The sequence below is a fragment of the Podarcis pityusensis genome (assembly GCF_964106645.2).
Source record: "Podarcis pityusensis genome assembly, chromosome: 15".
Lineage (NCBI taxonomy): Eukaryota > Metazoa > Chordata > Lepidosauria > Squamata > Lacertidae > Podarcis > Podarcis pityusensis.
The window spans coordinates 3,781,189-3,804,453 of record NC_138040.1 but is presented as its reverse complement, the minus strand read 5'-3'; the positions used below and the strand labels follow the sequence as shown (position 1 = coordinate 3,804,453).

The 23,265-nt window shown below is 46.2% G+C and overlaps 2 protein-coding genes across 3 annotated transcripts in view; one reads left to right on the top strand and one right to left on the bottom strand.

Moving 5' to 3' along the window:
- RPH3AL (rabphilin 3A like (without C2 domains)) overlaps positions 1 to 8,917 on the bottom strand; it is a 54,998-nt gene extending 46,081 nt beyond the window's left edge. For both annotated transcript variants that reach the window (XM_080983200.1, XM_080983199.1), the window contains exon 1: positions 8,779 to 8,917. The gene's annotated coding sequence lies outside the window, so the exon portion shown is untranslated. The remainder of the gene's footprint in view (positions 1 to 8,778) is intronic.
- A 9,568-nt stretch (positions 8,918 to 18,485) lies between these two features.
- On the top strand, positions 18,486 to 22,243 carry LIAT1 (ligand of ATE1). Its single transcript, XM_080983203.1, has 3 exons — positions 18,486 to 18,614; positions 19,755 to 19,935; positions 21,434 to 22,243. The coding sequence occupies exons 1-3, from the start codon at positions 18,609 to 18,611 to the stop codon at positions 21,934 to 21,936; spliced, it is 690 nt and encodes a 229-aa protein (XP_080839329.1). The 5' UTR covers positions 18,486 to 18,608; the 3' UTR covers positions 21,937 to 22,243.
- The last annotated feature ends 1,022 nt before the right edge of the window (positions 22,244 to 23,265 follow it).

Sequence of the window (23,265 nt, the reverse complement as noted above, 5' to 3'; positions counted from 1 at the left end):
TGTAACCTGAAGCGTCTGTAACCTGAAGCGTCTGTAACCCGAGGTACCACTGTACCCTGCTTACCTGATTCAAGTTTCTTCCAGATATATTGCACTGCTTTTTTCTTTTTGTGCTTCTGTTATTTGAATTGACATACTTCAATAACAAGGGGGGGAGAGAATTTGCAAGCAGGGTATAGATAGAGAGATTTGCAGATCTGATACACACACACACACACACACACACACACACACACACACAGTGGTACCTCTGGTTAGGTACTTACTTAGTTCCGGAGATCCGTTCTTAACCTGAAACTGTTCTTAACCTGAAGCACCACTTTAGCTAATGGGGCCTCCCGCTGCTGCCACATCGCTGCTGAGCAATTTCTGTTCTCATCCTGAAGCAAAGTTCTTAACCCAAGGTAATACTTCTGGGTTAGCGGAGTCTGTAACCTGAAGCATATGTAACCCGAGGTACCACTGTGTGTGTGTGTGTTTATATGGCAGAAAAAGAATCTAAGGCTCAGGCGTCAAAATCATCCCTTGGAAAGAAAAATTTCCTGTCCTCCAAACTGAGCCAGGAAAGACACAACACTTGGGATCAGTTTCCGTAAATATTGATTCCTCGAGGCCCCGGGATCCCAAATGCAGAGCCAGCCCACCCCCAGCTGTCTCTTTTTGCCCACGAGGCTCCCGCCAGAGATCGATGGTGACGGCACAGGTGGCTTAGCCTTGGCTCCATATCTCACAGAAGCATATTTGCCCGTCTGCTGCATTCCCAGAGGGAAGAGGCAGCGCATGGCAAAAACACACAGAAACAAAACAAACAAACGAAAACCCAGCTGCCGGTTCTGGACCTGGAGCGCATAAAGTACAATCGCACCTGACGCACGTTTAACTCGCAGGGATTTCAACTGTATACGCGGCTGAAGGCAGGCTCCTCAAAACTGCGCAAATTCAATCCAAGCAAAGTGGAGAGCTCGAAAGCTCTTTTTACACCAGGTGTGCTTAGGGTTTCCCATGGCAGAAATCGTTTCTAAGGCTTGGGAGGGCCTGCTCAGCGTTCCAGCTCTGGGACGCCTTCATGAGATCTCACATGGCCATCCAAGCTCCAGAGCAAGAGGGAGAATTTAAAGTCCATTTTCGCATTGGGTCGGCTTGGGTAACCCAGTAGGTAAAGAGCTTTTAAGCCAGGCATAGGCGCACTCGGCCCTCCAGATGTTTTGAGACAACAGTTCCCATCATCCCTGACCACTGGTCCTGTTAGCTAGGGATGATGGGAGTTGTAGTCCCAAAACATCTGGAGGGTCAAGTTTGCCTATGAGTGTTTTAAGCACTCCACCTTGCTTCCTGGATAGGGGCCCACTCTGAGCACGAGTGTTGGGATTTCTTTCTCTCTTTCCCTTACCTGCTCGTAGCTGTGGGACGGCCCCAAGGGTTTAGATATATGCAATTTTGTGTGTGTGCACGCAGTAATTTTAAAAGCATATACTGGGGATAAGTGACGGTCCATTTTAGAGCCTGTCAAATCTCCGGCCAGCCTCTAACTACGATTTGCTTTTATCGAGCTACATTTTCAACCTATGCCTTCCGCCGTCCCGGGAGGATGGTACAACAGGTGCTGTACGGAGACAGACTCTGTGGGCAACCACAGATGGAAGACATATTGCGCTACAGTCATACCTTGGACCTCGAAGACCTTGGCTCCTGAACATGTTGTTGTTTAGTCGTTTAGTCGTGTCCGCCTCTTCGTGACCCCCTGGACCAGAGCACGCCAGGCACTCCTGTCTTCCACTGCCTCCCGCAGTTTGGTCAAACTCGTGCTGGTAGCTTCAAGAACAGTGTCCAACCATCTCATCCTCTGTCGTCCCCTTCTCCTTGTGCCCTCCATCTTTCCCAACATCAGGGTCTTTTCCAGGGAGTCTTCTCTTCTCATGAGGTGGCCAAAGTCTTGGAGCCTCAGCTTCACGATCTGTCCTTCCAGTGAGCACTCAGGGCTGATTTGCTTCAGAATGGGTTGGTTTGATCTTCTTGCAGACCATGGGACTCTCAAGAGTCTCCTCTAGCACCATAATTCAAAAGCATCCATTCTTCGGCGATCAGCCTTCTTTATGGTCCAGCTCTCACTTCCATACATCACTACTGGGAAAACCATAGCTTTAACTATACGGACCTTTGTTGGCAAGGCGATGTCTCTGCTTATTAAGATGCTGTCTAGGTTTTTCATTAGTCCTCCATCAACTTGTCTAATCATCTTTTAAAGCCATCCAACTCGGAGGCCATCCCTGCCTCCTGTGGCAGTGAGTTCCAAAGGTTAACGATGTGCCGCGAGGAGAAGAAGAGCTGCTCGACTCGCTCCATCTCCCTTGAGCATGACGGTTGCCCTTTTCTGAACCTTTTCCCAGCTCTACAATATCCTTTCTGAGGCGAGGCAACCAGAACTGAGCACAGTATTCCTCTCTACCCAGACATTCAGTGGCTAAAGACTTTTCCGGCACTGGAAAATTCCTTGATCACAGGGCGGAAGAAGGTTTCTATCTGTCATTGCTCTTACAATTTTTTTTTAACCAAAACTGCTTTTAATCGATAATGTTTTGATCTGTTTTTGCTTTGCTTTCATTCTTTTTCTAAATTCTCTATCTGCCTGCCACCGTGGTCTCCTTGGAAAGGAAGGACAGGGTGTAAATTCAGTTGGTAATGAACTATTATTGTCGCAAAAATCAACTCTCAATGGAAATCCAAAAATGAAGAAGTGAAACTGGAATTCATTCACTCGGCTGCGTGTCCCAAACCAGCCACCATCCTTCGCCCAGCTGTTTCAAGGCAGCTCTGAACAAACAGGGTCAGGTGACATCACTGTGTTTCCTTAACCTGCTGAACTTGACATTGTTGGTGGGGCTTGGCTTCCAAACTTGGCGGCTTCTCATCCGGCAGGTCCCATGACCCAAACGTTTGCAGGGGAAGGGAAGAAGGAAAGGGAAGTGGGGCAGTGGGAAAGGCAGATTGCCACAGCAGCAGAATGCCTGACAGCCTATTTATCACTTGCTTTGTTCCCATTTACCAGATGGGGAAAACTGAGGCTGAGATGCCGGCAAGCAGGTGTGAGTGGGGCTTGAGCGCCAGAGAAAAGGAACTTACTCCCGGTGCCAATTTAAATCTCAGAGCACAGGAACTAAGCGGGGTTATCCAGAAAAGCTGAATGTTGGAAGATTTTAGACTTTTACTGCTGCAGGAGGCAGAGATGACAACCAACCTGGATAGCTTTGAAAGAGGGTCAGAAAAATCCATGGGGGAGGCCACGACGGCTGTGCTTGTGAATCCCAGATGTTGGAAACCACAGGAGGGGAGGCTACTGTTGGGCTTGAGCATCAGATATTAATAATAATAATAATAATAATAATAATAATAATAAAAAAAAAATATTTATACCCTGCCCATCTGGCTGGGTTTCCCCAGCCACTCTGGGCAGCTTCCAACAGAATATTAAAATACAATAATCTATTATTGAGAACAGCCGTTTGGCTGAAGATGAGAGCAGTGACTCCCACAGAGGCAAAACAGGGTAGCTGCATTGGTACCCTGCTTATGGGCTATTTGGAGGCATCCGATTGGCCACTGAAGGAAGCAGGATGTTGGCTGCTAAATCATTGACAGGAGGGTCTCCGCTCCAGGCCAGACAGAGCAAGACTCCGGGCCTGGTTTTCTTTCCAACTGGACCGGTTTTCAGTGTCAATTACCTTTGCTCACTGCCAAGTCTGATTATGCAGGAAGAGAAACCCTGGCAACCTGCACAAACAGCCCCCTCCGTTGCCATGGCAAAGGCAGCAACAAGTGCGGAGGAGGAAAGATAAAAGGGGCAGGCGGGGTGATCTTTACCGCATCCCCAGAAAGAGAAGGGCAAAAGCAGAGAAGGGGCCCCATCAATGGCTTTTGAAGGGGAAAGTCGGTTAATGAGAGAGTTCCTGGATGGGAGGGGCTGATGGAGGTGGAATTTGCATCCATTTGCATTTTAATCTGAGTTTACCTACTTTGCAGTTCCCAGAAACAATACATGATGCAAAATGCAGTTCCCCAATGAGAGGGGAGAGCCAAGTGTCCAAAAATGCTTTACTGGGGAAGGGCAATGTGGTGTAGTGGTTAGAGCAGGGGTTCCCAAAGAGAGTGATGAGATGCTACAGGTGCCATTTTTAATTTCCCACAGTTCCCTGGTCATAACCTGGTACTTGAGGCATGGAGGAGCATTTCAATTTTATTTGCTTTTTGATGAAAAACTATCTCATTCGTGCTTCCTAAACCAGTATGTGTACTTCTCCGGATTTTGTGATGCAGACCTCCCACCAAATGATATATACAAAAATGCATTTAATGGTGGAGAAGGGAGGCATACATAAAAATGTGGTGTAGTGGAATCTTCCAGCTCTACAATTCTGTGAGTCCACCATTCTCCGACTGCAGTACTCCCACCAAATAACATACAGTGGTACCTCAGTTTAAGAACGACTTGGTTCACAAACTCCGTAAAACCGGAAATACTGTCCCGGTTTGAGAACTTTACCTCGGTCTAAGAACAGAATCCGAACAGTGGAAGGGCACTGGCGGCGGGAGGCCCCATTAGGGAAAGCGCATCTCGGTTTAAGAATGGTTTTGGTTTAAGAGCAGACTTCCGGAACGGATTAAGTTCGTAAACTGAGGTACCACTGTATAATGGGGGGGCACTGAAGGGAGTTCCACAAAAGGGTGCCATTCCAAGGGTCCCTTCAGACTCTGATATGACCCTGAACATGCGAAATCCTTGGGCAACCCAATGTCTTCCAAAACTTCAGCCATCAGAAGTTACACTGCTGGGAGGCAAATCCTTAACTCCCCTTCCTCCATAGTGGAAAAGCTCTATGCTAAGCATCTTCTAGGGACGCGGGTGGCGCTGTGGGTTAAACCACAGAGCCTAGGACTTGCCGATCAGAAGGTCAGCGGTTCGAATCCCCGCGACGGGGTGAGCTCCCGTTCCTCGGTCCCTGCTCCTGCCAACCTAGCAGTTCAAAAGCATGTCAAAGTGCAAGTAGATAAATAGGTACCGCTCTGGCAGGAAGGTAAACGGCGTTTCCATGCGCTGCTCTGGTTCGCCAGAAGCGGCTTTGTCATGCTGGCCACATGACCAGAAAGCTGTACGCCGGCCCCCTCGGCCAATAAAGCGAGATGAGCGCCGCAACCCCAGAGTTGTCCCGACTGGATCTAATAGTCAGGGGTCCCTTTACCTTTACGCATCTTCTGAGAAAGCTTACCCAGTGGGTATCCCAATTTGCAGGTCCCAAGCATGTTTTGCCAGGGTAAAGCTACCTTGGATCATTGTGTCACCAACACAATGTGTCATACTCTAGTGCTCTTCATCAAAAACTGTATACAGCGTTTCTGGACCTGAAAGGAGCCTTTGACTCAATTCTGAGAGAGCAGCTCTGGAACAAACTGTCCATATTGAACATCTTCAGTGTCCTCAGAACGGACCTCAGTGTCTGTTCTGCCCGGACACTGAGGTCCAGCACTGAGGGCCTTCTGGCGGTTCCCTCACTTTGAGAAGCCAAGTTACAGGGAACCAGGCAGAGGGCCTTCTCGGTAGTGGCACCCGCCCTGTGAAACGCCCTCCCACCAGATGTCAAAGAGAAAAATAACTACCAAACTTTTAGAAGACATCTAAAGGCAGCCCTGTTTAGGGAAGCTTTTAATGTTTAATAGGTGATTGTATTTTAGTGTTTTGTTGAAAGCCGCCCAGAGTGGCTGGGGAAACCCAGCCAGATGGGCGGGGTATAAATAAATTATTATTATTATTATTATTATTATTATTATTATTATCATCATCATCATATTTGAAAAGTTACTCTTTCTCATCAGGAAACTACACCGCCACGTGTTGCCAAGTGAGATACACCCAATCGGGCAGGCTAACCCGCAAAATCATTGCCAACAAAGAGGTAAAGCAGGGTTTCGTCTTAGCCCCGTATTTATTCAACCTTAAACGACCTTGCACCCTGTTTTCACAGGGTGGGTGGCCATTGCCTGAAGCTCAGCTCCATCCACGCTCCCATCTTACTATATGCCGATGACGCAGTCATCTTGTCTCGCACAATGGCTTGAAGCCGTTGCCAGGAATATTGTACAGCCAACAAACTGGAACTGAACTTCGCAAAATCTAAAGTGCTTGTTTTCTCAAGATCTTGGCAGCCTCGTAGGTGGGAGATCAGTGGAACCCCGTTGGAACAGGTTGAAAACTTTAAATACCTAGGCATCCACTTCCAATAAAACGCTTCTTGGAAATACGGGACCATTGTAAGCAGATACTCTAGGCTCCGGCCATCTCCTGTTTCTTCTTTAGCAGAGGAAATCAGTTCGTCCCAGCTTTAACGCCCAAGTACAGTGGTACCTTGGGTTTAGTACTTAATTCGTTCCGGAGGTCCGTTCTTAACCTGAAACTGTTCTTAACCTGAAGCACCACTTTAGCTAATGGGGCCTCCTGCTGCTGCCGCGCCGCCAGAGCACGATTTCTGTTCTCATCCTGAAGCAAAGTTCTTAACCCGAGGTACTATTTCTGGGTTAGCGGAGTCTGTAACCTGAAGCGTCTGTAACCTGAAGCGTATGTAACCTGAGGTACCACTGTAGCCCCCAAACTCCTGTATGGTGTTCCATTATGGATCGGTGCAGCTAACCAACCATTGGAACGCATTCAATCCAAATTTCTGCGCAAAATCCCAGGGCTGCCAAATTGTGTGCCCTGTGGCTGGAAACTGGACAAAGGCTGCCGGAAACCAAAGCGCTGCTCACCATTATAAAATTCTGGCTCCGCCTACATTTCATGTCCGATCGGTCTTCTTTAACTTTCCACATGCTGGCAGAATCCCACCACTCCGAATGGCTATCTTGCGTTGAGAGCAAAATCAGAACCTGTGGCCTATCACTCGAGTCACTGATTATGCTCCCACAGTTGGAAGCATTCCAGAAAATCAAGTGCAGAATCCTAGAGACTGAATTCAAACCCCTTTGCAGTGCAGCCAAGAAAACCTGTTCCCCCTTGGGGTTGGGAATCCCACCCTGGTTTAGCCAGGACACTCCATATTTACACATATTTATATTTACAGCTTTGCAATCCCCACCTACACAGAGCTCTTTCCCTCGCAAGATTTAGCATCTTACCGTCTGCGGTTTTGCAAGGTAGATTCTTGAAAATCCCATTCTCTGAAAGACACTGCCCTTGTGGCACAAAACAGGTCGAATCTATCACACACAGGGGTTTTTTAATGCCCATTTTATGCAAAAATATTTGATAAGTATTTGGCCCCCTTATTGAAGGAGGGGATTTATCGCACTGACTCTTCCAGGGTGTCTTATCTACTGAACAATTGCAGTAATGACGCTGGGGTGAATGTGGCAAGTTTTTTGAGTAACGCTATGAAATTACATCACCGTAGCTGTGGGTTAAACCACAGAGCCTAGGACTTGCCAATCAGAAGGTCGGCAGTTTGAATCCCCACGACGGGGTGAGCTCCCATTGCTCGGTCCCTGCTCCTGCCAACCTAGCAGTTCAAAAGCACATCAAAGTGCAAGTAGATAAATAGGTACCTCTCTGGCGGGAAGGTAAATGGCGTTTCCATGCACTGCTCTGGTTCGCCAGAAGCGGCTTAGTCATGCTGGCCACATGACCCGGAAGCTGTACGCTGGCTCCCTCGGCCAATAAAGCAAGACGAGCGCCGCAACCCCAGAGTTGGTCATGGCTGGACCTAATGGTCAGGGGTCCCTTTACCTTTACCTAGGTCCTAAGAGCCATCTTCGTACCTCAAGATGCCTGGACAGTTTTATCCTAAAGCATCTCTGACTATATTTCGTTAACTGTGATGTGTTCTGATCCATGTATATCAGGGGTCAGCAAACTTTTTCAGCAGGGGGCCGGTCCACTGTCCCTCAGACCTTGTGGGGGGCTGGACTTTATGGGGGGGGGAGAACAAATTCCTATGCCCCATAAATAACCCAGAGATGCATTTTAAATAAAAGCACACATTCTACTCATGTAAAAACACCAGGCAGGCCCCACAAATAACCCAGAGATGCATTTTACATAAAAGGACACATTCTACTCATGTAAAAAGACGCTGATTCCCGGACCGTCCATGGGCCAGATTTAGAAGGCGATTGAGCCAGATCTGGCCCCCGGGCCTTAGTTTGCCTACCCATGATGTATACGATGCACTTTTTTATGCCAATAAAGGAGCTCGATGCCCTCCTGTGTCCTCCAGAAACTGGATTTTGAGAGGCATCCCTGCCTCCGACCGATGGCCTTCTCCTCTCCCATGCATCTGTCCCATCCGCTTTGAAAGCCGCCCCCCTCCCGTCGGTGGCCATCGCTGCCTCTTGTCGCAGTGAGTTCCGCCGTTTAACAAGCCGCCGCCGCCTCCTCCCTTTCCCCAGAAACAAAGTTCTTCGGACTCCACGGCGCGCGCCTGCGCAACACAGCACTCCGCGCACCGCTTCTGCCAGGAAGCCGCCGCCGCCGCAGCAGCTCTACAATGAGTTTCCGTTCCCAGGGATTTCCGCTCCCAAGGAACTGGAAAAAATAATTGCATTTTTTTTAAAAAAGGAAAAAAATGCATCTGCCCAGTTTGCAAGAAATGCTTTTGGGTTTTCAAGAGATTCTGGCGAGGAGCCATTGGATTTTCTTTATCTTTCGAGGGAAAGGCACAAGGAGGAGGACACTAGGGGAAAGTTTAGAACCGGATTGAAAAGTAATCGTGTAAACGCAAATCGGGTCACACTCACCGCGCCCATTCCGGTCTGCAGGCGGCAGAGGCTGCTCGGAGCCGGCAGATCGGGACCCCGTCGGCGGCCCGGCCAGAGGCGCGCTCCCCACCGCGGCTCTTACTCAGACCTTAAATCAATAAGGCGCCGGCAGGCAGCGGAGCGTGCGGAGGGAGGGAGGGAGGGAGGGAAAGCCCGGCCTGGAATCCCGGAGGCGGCTGGGCTTCCGGGAGAAGCCGGGGAGGGGGCGGTGGAGGGAGGAAGCCGGAGAGGCTGCGGAGCGAGGGGGCGAGACACGAGCAGAGTTTGGGGGGGGCATACGACCCCCCCCCGAAAATGCCCAAGTTGGTGGGCATTGGGTTTTTTCCAATAATTTTTCCAAATACCTTTTTCCCCCCAATTTTTTAAAATTGATTTTCACAAAATTATAAACAAACAAACATAAATCATAACCTTATTAAAAATTACACTTATTAACATTAAGTGACTTCCTCGCTTCCCCTTGGTTGAATTTCAATGCATATCCTTTTAACGGTTTTCCAAATCTCAGTTCTTATAAAATTTAACTTGAACATTAACATCCTTAGATCTTTTCAGTTTGAAATTAAACATATTAATTCCTCAACTTACATAAAATCCTAAGCTGCCAATTAAGTATCTGCAAGCAGAGCCTTTTTTGTGGTGGGGTAAAAGATTTCCACCTCTTTTAATAGGTCTGCTATGTTCAGCTCTTTTATCTGATCTTTGCTGAGTTTCTTCTTCCACGTGGTGTACCATGGTTCAGCTTCTGAGTCGTAGATCATAGAATTGTAGAAATCTTGCAACTTATAAAAACTAAAATTTACTTTTAGTTAAGTGCTTTTATTTATTTATTTACTTGGCTTAGGGGAAGCAGCTGCCCCATTCCCCCCACCCCGGCCGGCTATGCCCATGCAAGGCGGCTAAAGGAAAAGGAGGATATCCAAGGAAACTTTGAAAGGATCAGGCCAAATACCGTATTTTTCGCTCTATCACACGCACCAGAACATAACACGCACATAGTTTTTAGAGGAGGAAAACAAGAAAAAAATATTCTAAACGAAATAGTGGATATATGATTTTTGTGGTTCATGCTGTGGCCACAGACATGTGATCTGACAGTGAGTTTGGAGTAGCCCAATGCAAAAATCCTGAGGATCCATGTGGATCCATGCTTTGTAACCACGGAGGAGGGAAGGAAGGGGAACCATGGATCCTCTGCTCACGACTGCAGCAGATCCCCCCCGCCACCCGCAGGCATTCGCTCCATAACACGCACAGACATTTCCCCTTACTTTCTAGGAGGAAAAAAGTGAGTGTTATGGTGCAAAAAATACGGTAAATGAGAATCTGCCAAACTTCAGTTTCATTGGATATCTCCAAGTTCTATCATTACGAGAGAGGCAGGGAAACTTTTCTCTTTCCACTTTCTCCATAAGGAAGGGCTGTGGTTTAATTAATTGTTCAAACTGATGATTTCTTAAAACAGTGTATTCACATATTGAAATATACTCGGAGTCAAGAGTGGATTTCATGCTCTTTATTCAGCTCATAGTGATGAGGAGGAATGGAAGTTCCCCCACATTATTTACACATTATTTACACAATGGGCTGCACGTGATTGGCTAATTCCGGGATTCTCCTGTAGGCCAATCAGGTTGTGGAGTCACTTCCACCTGGAGCTGGATTGGGTGGCTCCTGCAGACCAATCATAATGCTGCATTGTTCTAGGACCAATCGGACTGCTGCATTCTGAATCCTATTGTTCTAGGACCAATCAGACTGCTGCATTCTGAATCCTATTGTTCTAGGACCAATCAGACTGCAGCATTTTGGATCCTATTCAACTCAGTACATAACACATATTTACGATATTTTCAGGGGCCACCAGTTTTGAAAATGCTGCCTGTCCTCCAGGATGTGGGAGGAAGGCATGTGAATCAATGGCAGAGAGGGGCCTTGGAAGCTGAGGTTGGAGAGCAGGAAGCAGCAGGGGTGGGGAAGAGATTTTCCTGTGCCATTTTCCTCACCAGCTTCCTCCCTCCATCCTCAGGCCTCTCTGCTCCCCATTGCTTCCCCCATATCAGCTGCTCTCATCTCCTCTTTTGCTCCAAAAATCTGCCTCCGATTTCCAATATCTGCTCACTTCCTTACCAAAACAGCTGCCACGTTACATCAGCTGTTGCCCTCTTGAAATAGTCTCTGTCACATTTTAAACTGGATTTAAATGCGACTTTCTCTTTTAAATGAAGAGGGACGCGGGTGGCGCTGTGGGTTAAACCACAGAGCCTAGGACTTGCCGATCAGAAGGTTGGCGGTTCGAATCCCCGCGATGGGGTGAGCTCCCGTTGCTCGGTTCCTGCTCCTGCCAACCTAGCAGTTCGAAAGCACATAAAAGTGCAAGTAGATAAATAGGTACCGCTCCGGCAGGAAGGTAAACGCCATTTCCGTGCGCTGCTCTGGTTCGCCAGAAGCGGCTTAGTCCTGCTGGCCACATGACCCGGAAGCTGTACGGCGGCTCCCTCGGCCAGTAAAGCGAGATGAGCGCCGCAACCCCAGAGTCGGCCACGACTGGACCTAATGGTCAGGGGTCCCTTTACCTTTACCTATCCAACATCCAGCTTGCAGAAATTTCACCGAGGCCCCCTGGCACCGTTTGAAATTTCTCTGTCTGTTCGAGACCAGGGAGAAGGGTCGATGGAAGAAGATTGGAAAAAATTCAAAATATATCTTCAAAAATATTGTAATATAAAAGACTGTTAGAAAGATGTTGGAAAAAGAAAATTAGGTCGTTTTGGTAGATACGATATAAAGGATTAAGTAAAAATGAGTTGATGAAATTGATGAAACAGAGGATGTTTAATTACATTATTTTAAATTAAAATACGTAAATGAAAATAAGGTTAGAAGGATTTGCTGGAAATACGATCTGAACTAGAATACAAAATTGGGAGGTGAGAGGAGGTCATGGAAATAAGTAAAGGGAAAAGGTTATGTAAAGGTTTAATCTGTTTTTGTTCTATTCTAACTCATTGCATTTTTATATTTTTTGTTTCGTCTTCTTTTTTATTATATTTTTTATTCTATTTTTATTGTTCACTTTTTTCTTGTTATTTCTTGCTTTGCTATGGTTAAATTTTTCTTTGTATTTTGTATTGTTTTTCTTTTTCTTTTTTGTAATTTTAAACTTGGAATAAATATCATTTAAAAATAAAAATAAAAAAATGAAATTTGTCTCTCTGTTGATTACATTGCAAGAACCAGTGTGGTCACTCCCTTCTCTCAGGGTTCTTATGCATTTACCCATCTAGCTCAGCAGAGCATACTCTGACTGGCAGCAGCTCCATCCAAGCTATCAGTAATTCACTTCCTCTGGAAAGTAGATTGCCTCTTTGCTGAATGACTGGTTTTAACATTTCTCGACAGCATCCCACACGCCAGCAGGAGGGAGGGGGTAATTTCATCAAGGAATGGGGGGGGGGGAAGGCTGGCGGAACAAGGCTTTCCTCTGTTTACAGGTGTCAGGCCTGTTTTGCTGCAGGCCGAGACCGCTGGTTGCCATGGCAGCCCCACATCTCCCCATCCCTCACCGCCTGTCAGAGTTATGGAAAGGGATGTTTTAAGACAATGCCGCAGCTCACTGTGGCATTTCCCTGCTGAGACGAGGCAGTTAGGGTAATTGGCCATTTTGTTTTTCTAAAAAGCGTTTTATGGCTTTATTGCAGCCTGCTGGAGAGAAAGGCGTGGCGGGGAGATGTTTCTCTCCATAAAACATTACATTTCTGACAAATGTTTCCGTATATCTCGTAAGGCATGGAGGGGCAATTTATGTAAATGGTTAAACTCTTAATCGGGGCTTGAAAGCAGCCCTCATCTGCAACTAAGTCCTAATTGAAGTGGTAAAATCCTGCTCAGAGTGTATCACTCAAGACCACAGCAGGGGAACCAGCAGAACAGAGCTATCAACCAGGAAAAATAAAAAATTCCAACATAATTTGTGAGGAAGGAGGTTAGAGAACTTTTCCTCTCTTTCCCACCCCAAATAATAATATCTATTGCCATTGTTTGCATTTATAAAGGTAAAGGTAAAGGGACCCTTGACCATTAGGTCCAGTTGTGGCCAACTCTGGGGTTGTGGCTCTCATCTCGCTTTACTGGTCGAGGGAGCCGGTGTACAGCTTCCAGGTCACGTGGCCAGCATGACTAAGCCGCTTCTGGCAAACCAGAGCAGCGCACGGAAACGCCGTTTACCTTCCCGCCAGGTTGGCAGGAGCAGAGACCAAGCAACAGGAGATCACCCCGTCACGGGGATTCGAACCGCCAACCTTCTGATCAACAAGTCCTAGGTTCTGTGGTTTAACCCACAGCGCCACCCATGTCCATTTATAGCCCGCCCTTTTTTTCCAAGGAGGCTCAAGGCAGCATACAAGGTTTCCCCCCTCCTCCTTTAATCCCCCCAACGACCTTGTGAGGTAGGCTAGGCTCAGAGAGACAGTGGTCACCCAGCCCTGTGTTGCAGGAGGCATCATAACAATGATGTACAATAGATCACAAGAGGTGGGAGCGCTAAATTTTAGGTCGGCACAGGGCACTGCCAAAATTTGAGAGCACCTGCCCTTTGGAACTCCCTGCCTATTGAGATCAAGCAGCCACCTTTACTGTACACTTTCCGGCCCCTGATAAAAACATTATTGCTTAGACAAGCCTACCCAGATGCTTAGAAAGTTGAGGTAATTTTAATCTGTTTTAGTATTTTAACTTTAATTTTGTTATTGTTGTGATTTTCTCTTGATTTTACACTTTTTTTTTGTAAACTGCTCTGAGGGTGTGTGGTTTTTTTACAATTAAGCAGGATATATATTTTACAGAATAAATAAAAAAAATCAGGAGGCAGACACGGTCTTTCTTACGCCACGCCACCCAATTTCATCCTCACTTCAACATTGCAAAGTACCGTAGGTTCGGAATAAAATATCCTTCGCTATTTCTCTCCGGATGCATATCCACACGTTTTTAACCTGTCATGTTGAACCTGCAACCGCACTGATTGCTGAATGATAAATTGCTGGGTGCGATGAGCAATAACAATCTTACACTCACACTTCTTAGGAACATAACCTGATTATCTGCTTCACTATGACCTTTTCTCGCAACTCTCCGCTGCCCTCTACCAGCAAATGCAATGCAAGCAATCACTGCTGTTATGTGAAGTTTCCTAAATGCAGTGGTCTGTGTTTAAGGTGCTAGTCCAATGGAGGCTGGTACCCATTGAGACTTGTAGGGAGATAAGCACAACCAACTCTGTCTGTGCATATAAGACCATTTACTCTGGCTCCAGTGTGTTCCCACTGCTAGTTTTGGAACTCTTGTTTACCCCTTTGACAGCTGTGGAGAAACCTGGGAACTCCAGTTTGCTATGGATGCTAGGAATTATAGCTCTGTAATGTCAGCGTGCTACAGTTCCCAATATCCTTTAGGAGAAGCCGTGACTGTTAAAGTGATCTAAGAGTGCTTTAAATGTATGGTGTAGCTTAAGGTTACCAGATTTTTTTCAAATAATCTGGGGACACTTAAAAAAAAAAAAAAGAGGGGGAAAAGTTACCGTATTTAAAAAGTTATTTTTTAAAAAAAATAGAAGTAATATCTTCTCTTCTGTGGTCTCCTCTGTCGCGCTGCCTTCCTCTGGGCCCCGGCCTGCTCTCTTGGAGCGCTAGTCGCCGTGGAGCAGGCTACAAGTGCCGCTGGCAGCCGGCCAGCTGCTCTCGCACCCGGCTCGATTTGGGTCACAGGGGGGGTGTCAGCGGTTCCCCCAGTTGATGCGCCAGGCATCCCTGGTTCCCCCTCGGTGGTGGCGGTGGCAGCGGCAGTCTCAGCAGCCCATAGCCAGCCTGGTAGCGCAGTTGCCTCTGGCTGGCTTCAGGAGTTGCTTGCTGCCATGGCGCCCGCCATTTTGCCTCACCGGAACTCCCCATATGATGTGTCTTGTGCCGTTGAACCAATCACGCAAAGTTCATTCCCAACTAATAAATCTGCAACATTTAAAATATAAATCTGGGGACATTAAATGAAATCCGGGAACATTCCGGGGACGGATTTTGTCTGGGGACAGATTTGTAAATCCAGGGACTGTCCCCGGGAAATGGGGACGTCTGGTAACCATAGTGTAGCTGGGCCTGTTAGCCACAACCCAGATCAATCCTGTAGCGTTTATTGAGAAATACCACTGTCTGGTGTGTTCCCCTGCAAAGCAGCTTCCATCCCAAATGTCAGCCGTGGTTAAGCAGAGGTGTGTACGTTTCAGTCATCCATTAAAAAGGGATCAGGCTGGTGTTCTCACAGTGGCCAACCAGGCGCCCCTATGGGAATCCCGCAAGCAGGACCCGAGCAAAAGAACCCTCTCCCCTCTTATCGTTTCCAGCACCTGGGATCCGGAAGCAGAACTGCCTGCAACAGTGGAGGCAGAGGATAGCCATTGTGGCTAGTAGCCTTCTCTACGAATTTGTCCAATCTTCTTTAAAAGCTATTCAGCTCCAAGGGCCTTCTGGTGGTTCCCTCTCTGTGAGAACTGAGGTTACAGGGAACCAAGCAGAGGGCCTTCTTGGTGGTGGCACCCGCCCTGTGGAACACCCTCCCATCAGATGTCAAGGAAATAAACAACTATCTGACTTTTAGAAGACACCTGAAGGCAGCCCTGTTTAGGGAAGTTTTTAATGTCTGATGCTGTGTTGTTTTTAATATTCGGTTGGAAGCCGCCCAGAGTGGCTGGGGACACCCAGCCAGATGGGCGGGGTATAAATAATAAATTATTATTATTATATTATTATCCAAGTTGGTGGACACATCACTGCCTCCTGCAGCAGAGAGTTCCACAGTTCTAGCTCTGCACACTGCACGAGGAAGTCCATTCTTTTATCTGTCCTGAATCTTCCAGCTTCATCGAATGTCTGCGAGTCCTAGCGTTATGAGAGAAGACAATGTGTACACATTGTCATAGTAACATGGAATCGTAAAATTGGAAGGGAACCCAGGGGTCATCTAGTCCAACCCCCTTTGATGCAGGAATCTTGGCTAAAGCATCCATGGCAGAGGGCCATCCAACTGCTTAAAAACCTGCAAGGAAGGAGAGTCCACAACTTCCCGAGGGAGACAGGTCTGTGGACCTATCTCCACTACCTATGGAAATTTACCTTACCTGGGAGTAAGTCTCTCTTAACTCAGTGGGGGTAACTTCTGATCTATAAGGGCTACACTGTCAAAACGAAGGGGGCATATCGTCTGATTCTCACAAAACTTTTAAAATAAGAATTACTACTAATAATTACCCACCCTTCACCCTTAGGTTCCAGGGTGGATTACAACATTGAAACACAATATTTTTATTTTTTTAAAAATCTACCCACCATAAAGGCAATATATAACCACACAGATGTGATCTTTTGGCTTTTAGTTTCAGCCGCCTTACACTAGTCTACTATGGAATTATAATTATGGCATCGCCAGAGTGAGGAGGAGGCTGCAATATTCTTTTACAGAAAACAAATACAATACAAATAATACAATAATTGTACATATTTCCCATTTATCACGCTAACGGCGAAAACTTGTCTTGGAAAAGCTTTGCTTAGGAACAAAGGGCTGATCTTGTTTAAGCATTTTGTTCCAACGGGAAAAACAACCGCCACCAATCACTATGACAGTTGGTAGCAATAATTAGCATGATGAAGAATTAGGGCATCTTTTGGGAGGGTTATGTGTTTGCTGTTAAATCAGGATAATCAGTCAGTGTTGCGAAAGAACCCAAGGATAAGAGGCAGAATCGTAAGTCAAGATGAAACAGCAAAAATCTGAGTGCAAAAGAAATATGAAATATCACAGAATTGTAGAGCTGGAACGGACCCCAAGGGTCATCTAGGGAGGGGTGAAAACATCGTGGCAGAACTACAAGAGGCAAACTCTTGCCTGGCTGCAGTATGGCATTAATAAGGTGTTATGTACTGAAGTTCTCACCCTGGGCCAGCAGGGGGATACTGTAGATAGTTTTCACTCAGGTCCACATATGCAAATAAGGAATTGAAAGTGACGTTCAGTGATTGGATAGTTACAGAGAGTTGTTACTGTTGCTTTGTAGTTGAGCTCTATATAAGCAGGTTGGCTGAACCCTTCAGCCCAGTTCTGTTCTGGCCTGTGAATAAACAAGAGCTGTTTGAAGAATCGCTGTGCCGTCTGATATGTTCACCCACAACTTAACATAAACGCAGGCCTACCTTACAGGGTCATTGCAAGGGCTGGAAGATAGCTCAGCTTCCCTGACGTTGTTGAGCAGTTCAGATGTCCTGCTGTTCTCCTGTGCCTTCAGCTTAACTGAAGACAGTGTGTGTATCCATTCAATGAGTGATGGGGGGGGGGTCTGTTCAACCTGAAACGTCTCCATGCCAAGACAAAAGTGTGGCAGGATGTGATGTGCAGATGATACAGCCTTGACAGCTCACACCGAGGAAGCATTACGGAGACTGGCTGTTTTGCCCAAGCCTGCCTAGACTTTGGCCTTACCATCAGCCTGTTACAAGTGTCCCCTAAAACTCAATTCTGCATTTGTAAGAAATAAGTCTTTTAGGCCTGCACTTTGGAACTCCCTGCCCCTTGACGACATGTCAGCGCTTTACTCTTTTCAGCACCCACTAAAAACATTTATACTTAGGCAAGCCTGCCCAGGCATGAAGAATGACTGCACGCATTTCAATCTAGCTTTCACCTATCATTCATGCTCATTAATTTTTGAATGTTTAAATAGGGTTGCCATACGTCTGGGATTTCAGGGGTTCATCCTGGATTTTCAGCAACATAATGGTCAAAATCGCAGCAGAAACCTTGGGTTGTTTCTCTAAAAAAATAAAATAAGGGTCAACAATTTGTTTGTGTCCGGATTTTCACTTCTTGAAAGATGGTAACCCTAGAAAAATGTTTTAAAATGTTTTAACTAATAGTTTTATTGTTTTCTCCTTTTTATAAACTGCTGTAAGGGTTTTATTTGTTTGTTTACAATCAAGCAGCATATAGATCCTACAAAATAAATAAAATTGTATGCTATATTTTTTAAAAATCATGAAAATTGCATTAGATTAGAAGAAAAAATTGAAGCAATATACCATTTAAAATATCCATATATGATAAGAATGATGTTAAAAACTCAGTTCTACAACACGCATATATCCACAGTTTGTGCTGTTTTTATAAACACTTAGAGGGGCTGTGGGATTTTTTTAAAAAATGGAAGCTACCTTGATAAAGTTTTACTCTATAAAGGTGGCATATAAATATCTCAAACATATATAGTTGTTTGTGCATGTAAGCAGGCAGAGAGATAGAACCAATACAATGTTTTGCACACACACAAAGCTGTATTCAATGTTAAGCCCATTGATATTAATGGAGACCATTAACTTTTGGTCCATTAATCCCAATGGGACTATTCCGAGCAGAAGCTCGCTGGATCCAACCCACAATGATGGCGGTGGTGATGACGACTAGTACGATTTACAGCACTAGCATAAATTAATATGTAGTCTTTCCACCCCGCGCTATTTTGAAGCCGTGGGGCGGTAGCTAGGGAGTGTCAGTCAGGCCAAATGTGGGCTGGGAACTATTTTTCTCCCATCTCGGCTCTGCGCGGATGGAGCCTGGAGGCCCCTGCGCTGTTGCCTTGGAGACGCGTCCGCGGAGCGAGAGAGGGGGCGGAGCACCGGAGCTGGCGGAAAGGTTCGGTCCCAGGACGGGGGCAACTGCTAAAGCGGAGGCAGTGCGGGGGGAGGGGAGGACCCCTCCCCCACCTCAGCATGCCTGTAATTCGGGGGGGGACAATTAATTGGGGGCATAGCTGTCAACTTTTCCCTTTTCTTGCGAGGCATCCTATTCGGAATAAGGGAATTTCCCTTAAAAAAAGGGAAACGTTGACAGCTATGATGGGGGGGGGCTAATGAGGTGGTTTTCAAGGAGAAAAGTGGTCAATTAATGGGGGTGGGGGTGGAGAAGCAAGAGTAATAAAAAAGTTGGGGTTTTCTGAGGAAAAAGTGATCAGTTTATGGGGAGATAACATAAAGTTGGGGTTTTCTGAGGAGAAAGTGGTCAGTTAATGGGGGGGTAATGAAAAATTGGGGTTTTCTGAGGAGAAAATGGTCAATTAATGTGGGAATAATGAAAAGTTGGGGCGTGCTGAGGAGAAAGTGGTCAATTTATGGGGGATAGTGAAAAGTTGGGTTTTCTGAGTAGAAAGGGGGGAAGGGAGTTAGTAAACGTTGGGGAGGAGCGTTGGGGTGGTTATCCACTATCCCACTTATTGCTTGTGCCTGCCGATGTTTTGGGGAAGCCCCACTCCATTTCCAATCTGCACACGTCTTGTAACACGTCTTGAAATCCCGTAACTTTCTTCGTACTGCAAATGTTCCCGTGGATGGGCTTCCTTTATCCTCTCTGCTGCAGGCCAAAGGGGCCCCTCCAGGCTGTGAACATCGCAGGAAACCCACTAAACAGAAAGATGTGTGGCCGGTTCTCAAGGATTTGCCTTGAGAAGCAGAATATTAAATCTCTTGAATGATATATTGAGGAATTATTAATTCCAGGGGAGTGGAGAGAGCGGATTAGAGTCAGAAATGGAGATCAGTCGGTATCCTCTCCAAAATTCAATTCCCAAGATTCATGCAGACAACGCCTTGACCTCTAAACAGATACTAGATTGGAACTGAAGATGCATTTATTATTGTTTACATTTATATTCCACCTTTTCCTCCAAGGGGCTCCAGGTGGTTTGCATTTCTCTCTCTCCCCCCCCCCCACTTCCATTTTATCTTCACAACAACCTTGTGAGGTAGGTTAGGCTGAGAGACAGCAACTGGCCTGAGGCCACCGGGAGAGCTTCATGGCTGAGGAAGGATTTGAACCCACGACCCAGTCCAACACTCCTTGTCTGCTCCTGTCTCTCTTAGGCTCAGCAGCAGCACCCAAAGGAGCAAGAGATACCCAGAAAGATGGAGGTGTGTCAGCAAGACCCCCTCTCTGAAGGGGAGGGGGCCAAGACCAAAAAGCCACTTGCAAAGGAACGCCCACACACCCCTCAGACCAAGAAGAAAGCAAGAAAGAAGAAAAAGAAGGCAGCACAAGATAATGGTGGGCACCCCCAAGGCCAATAATCCCCCTTCTGTGATGGTGGGCTCCTTGGCAGCAGTGCCTGCAAGCTGCCATTTTAAAATTGACCACAGTTTTCCCTGCACTGGAAATTGAAAACTGGGCATTGTGGGAAATCAAAATGGTGGCTTGCATGTACTCACCCAGCCAGAACTGGGTGTTTGTGTGTGAAGGGTATTTTATTTCTTGCGTTTATATCCCACCTACTTTTCTCTCTTGAGCTCAAGGTAGTGTGCATGGTTCTTCTGCTCCTAATTTAATCCCCACCACAACTCTGTGAAGTAGGCTAGGCATAGCTGTCAACTTTCGGATTTGAAAATAAGGGATCAGCAGCCTCACCTGTCCCGGAGACAGTATACGGGACATCTAACAATCCGGGGAAGCAGCGGGAAGTGGCGCTGAAATAAGGGAATTTCCCACAAAAAAAAGGGAAGGTTGACAGCTGTGGCTAGGCCAAGAGGCAGTGACTGGGCCAAGGTCAGCCAGTGAGCTCCATGGCCAGCCCTCTAACCATTGTACCGCACTGGCTCTGTATGAGTGGCCTGATGGTACTTGCAAGAGAGGCTAGCCTTTGAAGTAGCCATGGGGAACTTGGTGGCTCTTCAGCTGATCTACGTCCACCACAGCCAGCATGGCCAACCAACTCTCAGTCCTGATTTTGGTAGCTGGTGTCCAATAATATTCAGAAGGCCATAGGTTCCCCCCACGCTGTGGCTGCCAAATGTCATTTTAGTGCAGCCGTTACAGGGCTGGTTGTGAATTTTGTGCATAAGAACCTACCTAAACTTGCATTCTTTAGACCAACATGTCTGGTTTATTCAAGTAGTCTTTCATGCTAGGTAGCAATCTGCACAAGAAGGGAAGGAACAGAGCTGGTGGCTGTCTGCTTTCTTGGAGAAGCAAACACTTGTTCTAGAAATTGGATCTACAAGTAGGAAGAGTTAGGTGTTTTCCAGAGCAAGTTTCAAGCAGCTGCTCTTCTCTAGTTTAAGCAGTAGAGGGCGGGAGATATTCATCAATCGCCACTCGATTTAAACAGGAGGAAGTTGAAACATTCTGCCTTTAGGAACAGAAGTGGCTGAATAATACAATTAAACCATTTTGTAGCTAAAGTAATTACAAAAAAGTGATGGTGAAGAGCAGGTGCTGTCCTGTCTGTCAACACACAGTTGACTCTATAAATAAGGCCGCTCCTTTGTGCGTGTCTTTCCCAACACAGGTATTTTAATATGCTGATACGGGGGACAAGCCATTGAGAGATCTTCTGCTTTGTATGCAGAAGGTCCCATGTTCAATCCCCAACATGCCCTGGTGGGAGTGGTAAATATTTTTTTCCTGAAACCCTGGAGAGTTGTTACCAGTCAGTGTTACCAGTTCTACAGGGAACAATAGTCTGACTTGGCCTAAGGCATTGTACATTCCTGTGATGTGCTTTGAAAGGTGCTCAGACGTCCTCTCTGATGCCGTTCTTTTGAAGCAGGAAAACCTGAAGGCAAAAGCAAGAAGCCCTCTGTCCTTGTGACATCACCCCTTGAACTACTTCAACACCAAACTGGCCCTGGAACGACGCCCCAAGGTGCCGCCCCAAAGGCGACTCCAGGCAAACCTCTCTCTGCCAGCATTTCGTTCTTGACCCAAAACGACTCTGTGCTTTCCAACGAGAGCCTTCGCTGGGATGGGGTCCTGGATGATCCCATAGCAGAAGAGGAGAGGCTGTGGATCTACAGGCTGAACAGAAGGAAGCGCTATGGGGAGTACATCCAGAAAAACCTACCACCAGAGCAATCGTTCGCTTTTAAGCACTTGCCACAACATTATGTGGCTCCTCCTCAGGGCAAGGAGCAGTTGCTACGAAAGAGCATGTCCTCCACTACTACTTCAGCGCCCAAGACAGACCAAAGTGGACCGAATTCTAAGATCTCAACAAACGTCTCAAAAAGGCAGTCAGCCCTGATGCCAAGCGTTTCTCAGGAAATAGCGTAAAGAAATCTTCCCGACGCTTCTGTTTTGCTTTGTTTAAGCAAAGGCGTGAAGATCTTGAAGAGGTAACCCTAGATGGTTATATTTGAAACTAATGAGATTATTCATCTTTTAATCAAGTTAACCAACAGCTGTCTGCACACTGCAAATTTAAGTTTGATAAAATTCTGTGCTGATGGGTAGATAATGATTTACTGGCATCCAACTAACCTTCCATAGATGGAGGAAGGGATTGGGGAATCCATGGGAATGACTTTCAGTTTTGTCAGAATTAAACCATTGCTTCTCACTCTGCTGTGTACAAAACCAATCAGTGTCGTCTTCCTTTGCAGTTGGTGGAGAGAACATGGCGTATGCTCCCTTTGTGGTAGGGGAAGAATAACGACACAATAAAGGTATCTTCTCTGAACTTCACCTGAACTCCCTTTTACTGCACAGTAGGGAACCTTTTTCAGGTGAGGGCTGCATTCCTTTCTGGGCAATATTTCAGGTCCCACATGCCAGTGATGCACAAGGCCAGAGGCAAAAGTGGTTGGAGCAGCAAGTGTACATTTTATGTTTGTACAGTAGGCAAGTTTACACACACACATCCTTTTATAGCCTCCATCCAGGCACACAAGCAGAGTTTGAAGACAAGAAAAAACACTCAAGGAAGCAGGGCTCTTGAGGGGCATGGCTGAGGTGGTGTGGCCTAGGGATAGTCCTGAGGGCCAGGTAAAGAGGCTTCAGGGGCCACATTTGACCCTTGGATCTGAGGTTTTACTGGGCTGCTAAGAACTATCATTGGAGCTTTTGGTTTTTATTTATTCATTTAATTTATACCCTGCCCTTCCTCCTAATTGCATTGGTACTGGATTGGAAATAGTTAAATGAGACTTCAATAGGGCTTACTCCCAAGTAAGTGAATATAGAACTGCAAGCTAAATTATCCTAAAGAAAAACTTAAACCTAGGAACTCCACATATGTGTTTTTGTTTTTTTTTACCTATTTAAAATGGTTTGCCTGAGAGCCTGGTGGTATGGATAAAATGAGATCAAGTGCCTATGAAAATATTTATTTTAAAGAAAAGCAAATATAACCTCCAATTCCTTATGTTTTCATTTGTCAGTTTTTCAGATTCAGTAATCATTCACACATACAGAAAGTATGGTGGTAGCGGCAAGCCTCATCTGCGATGAGTGTCAATAAACACAATACACTTAAACACAACACACTTCTCTGGGATTATGTTCTTCAGATAATTTATTACTAGTTAAAATGGGGGGAAATCCAAAGCAAATTAAGAACAGTCATAGAGAGAAGGAGAGGAATCATGTCATTGACATTGCACA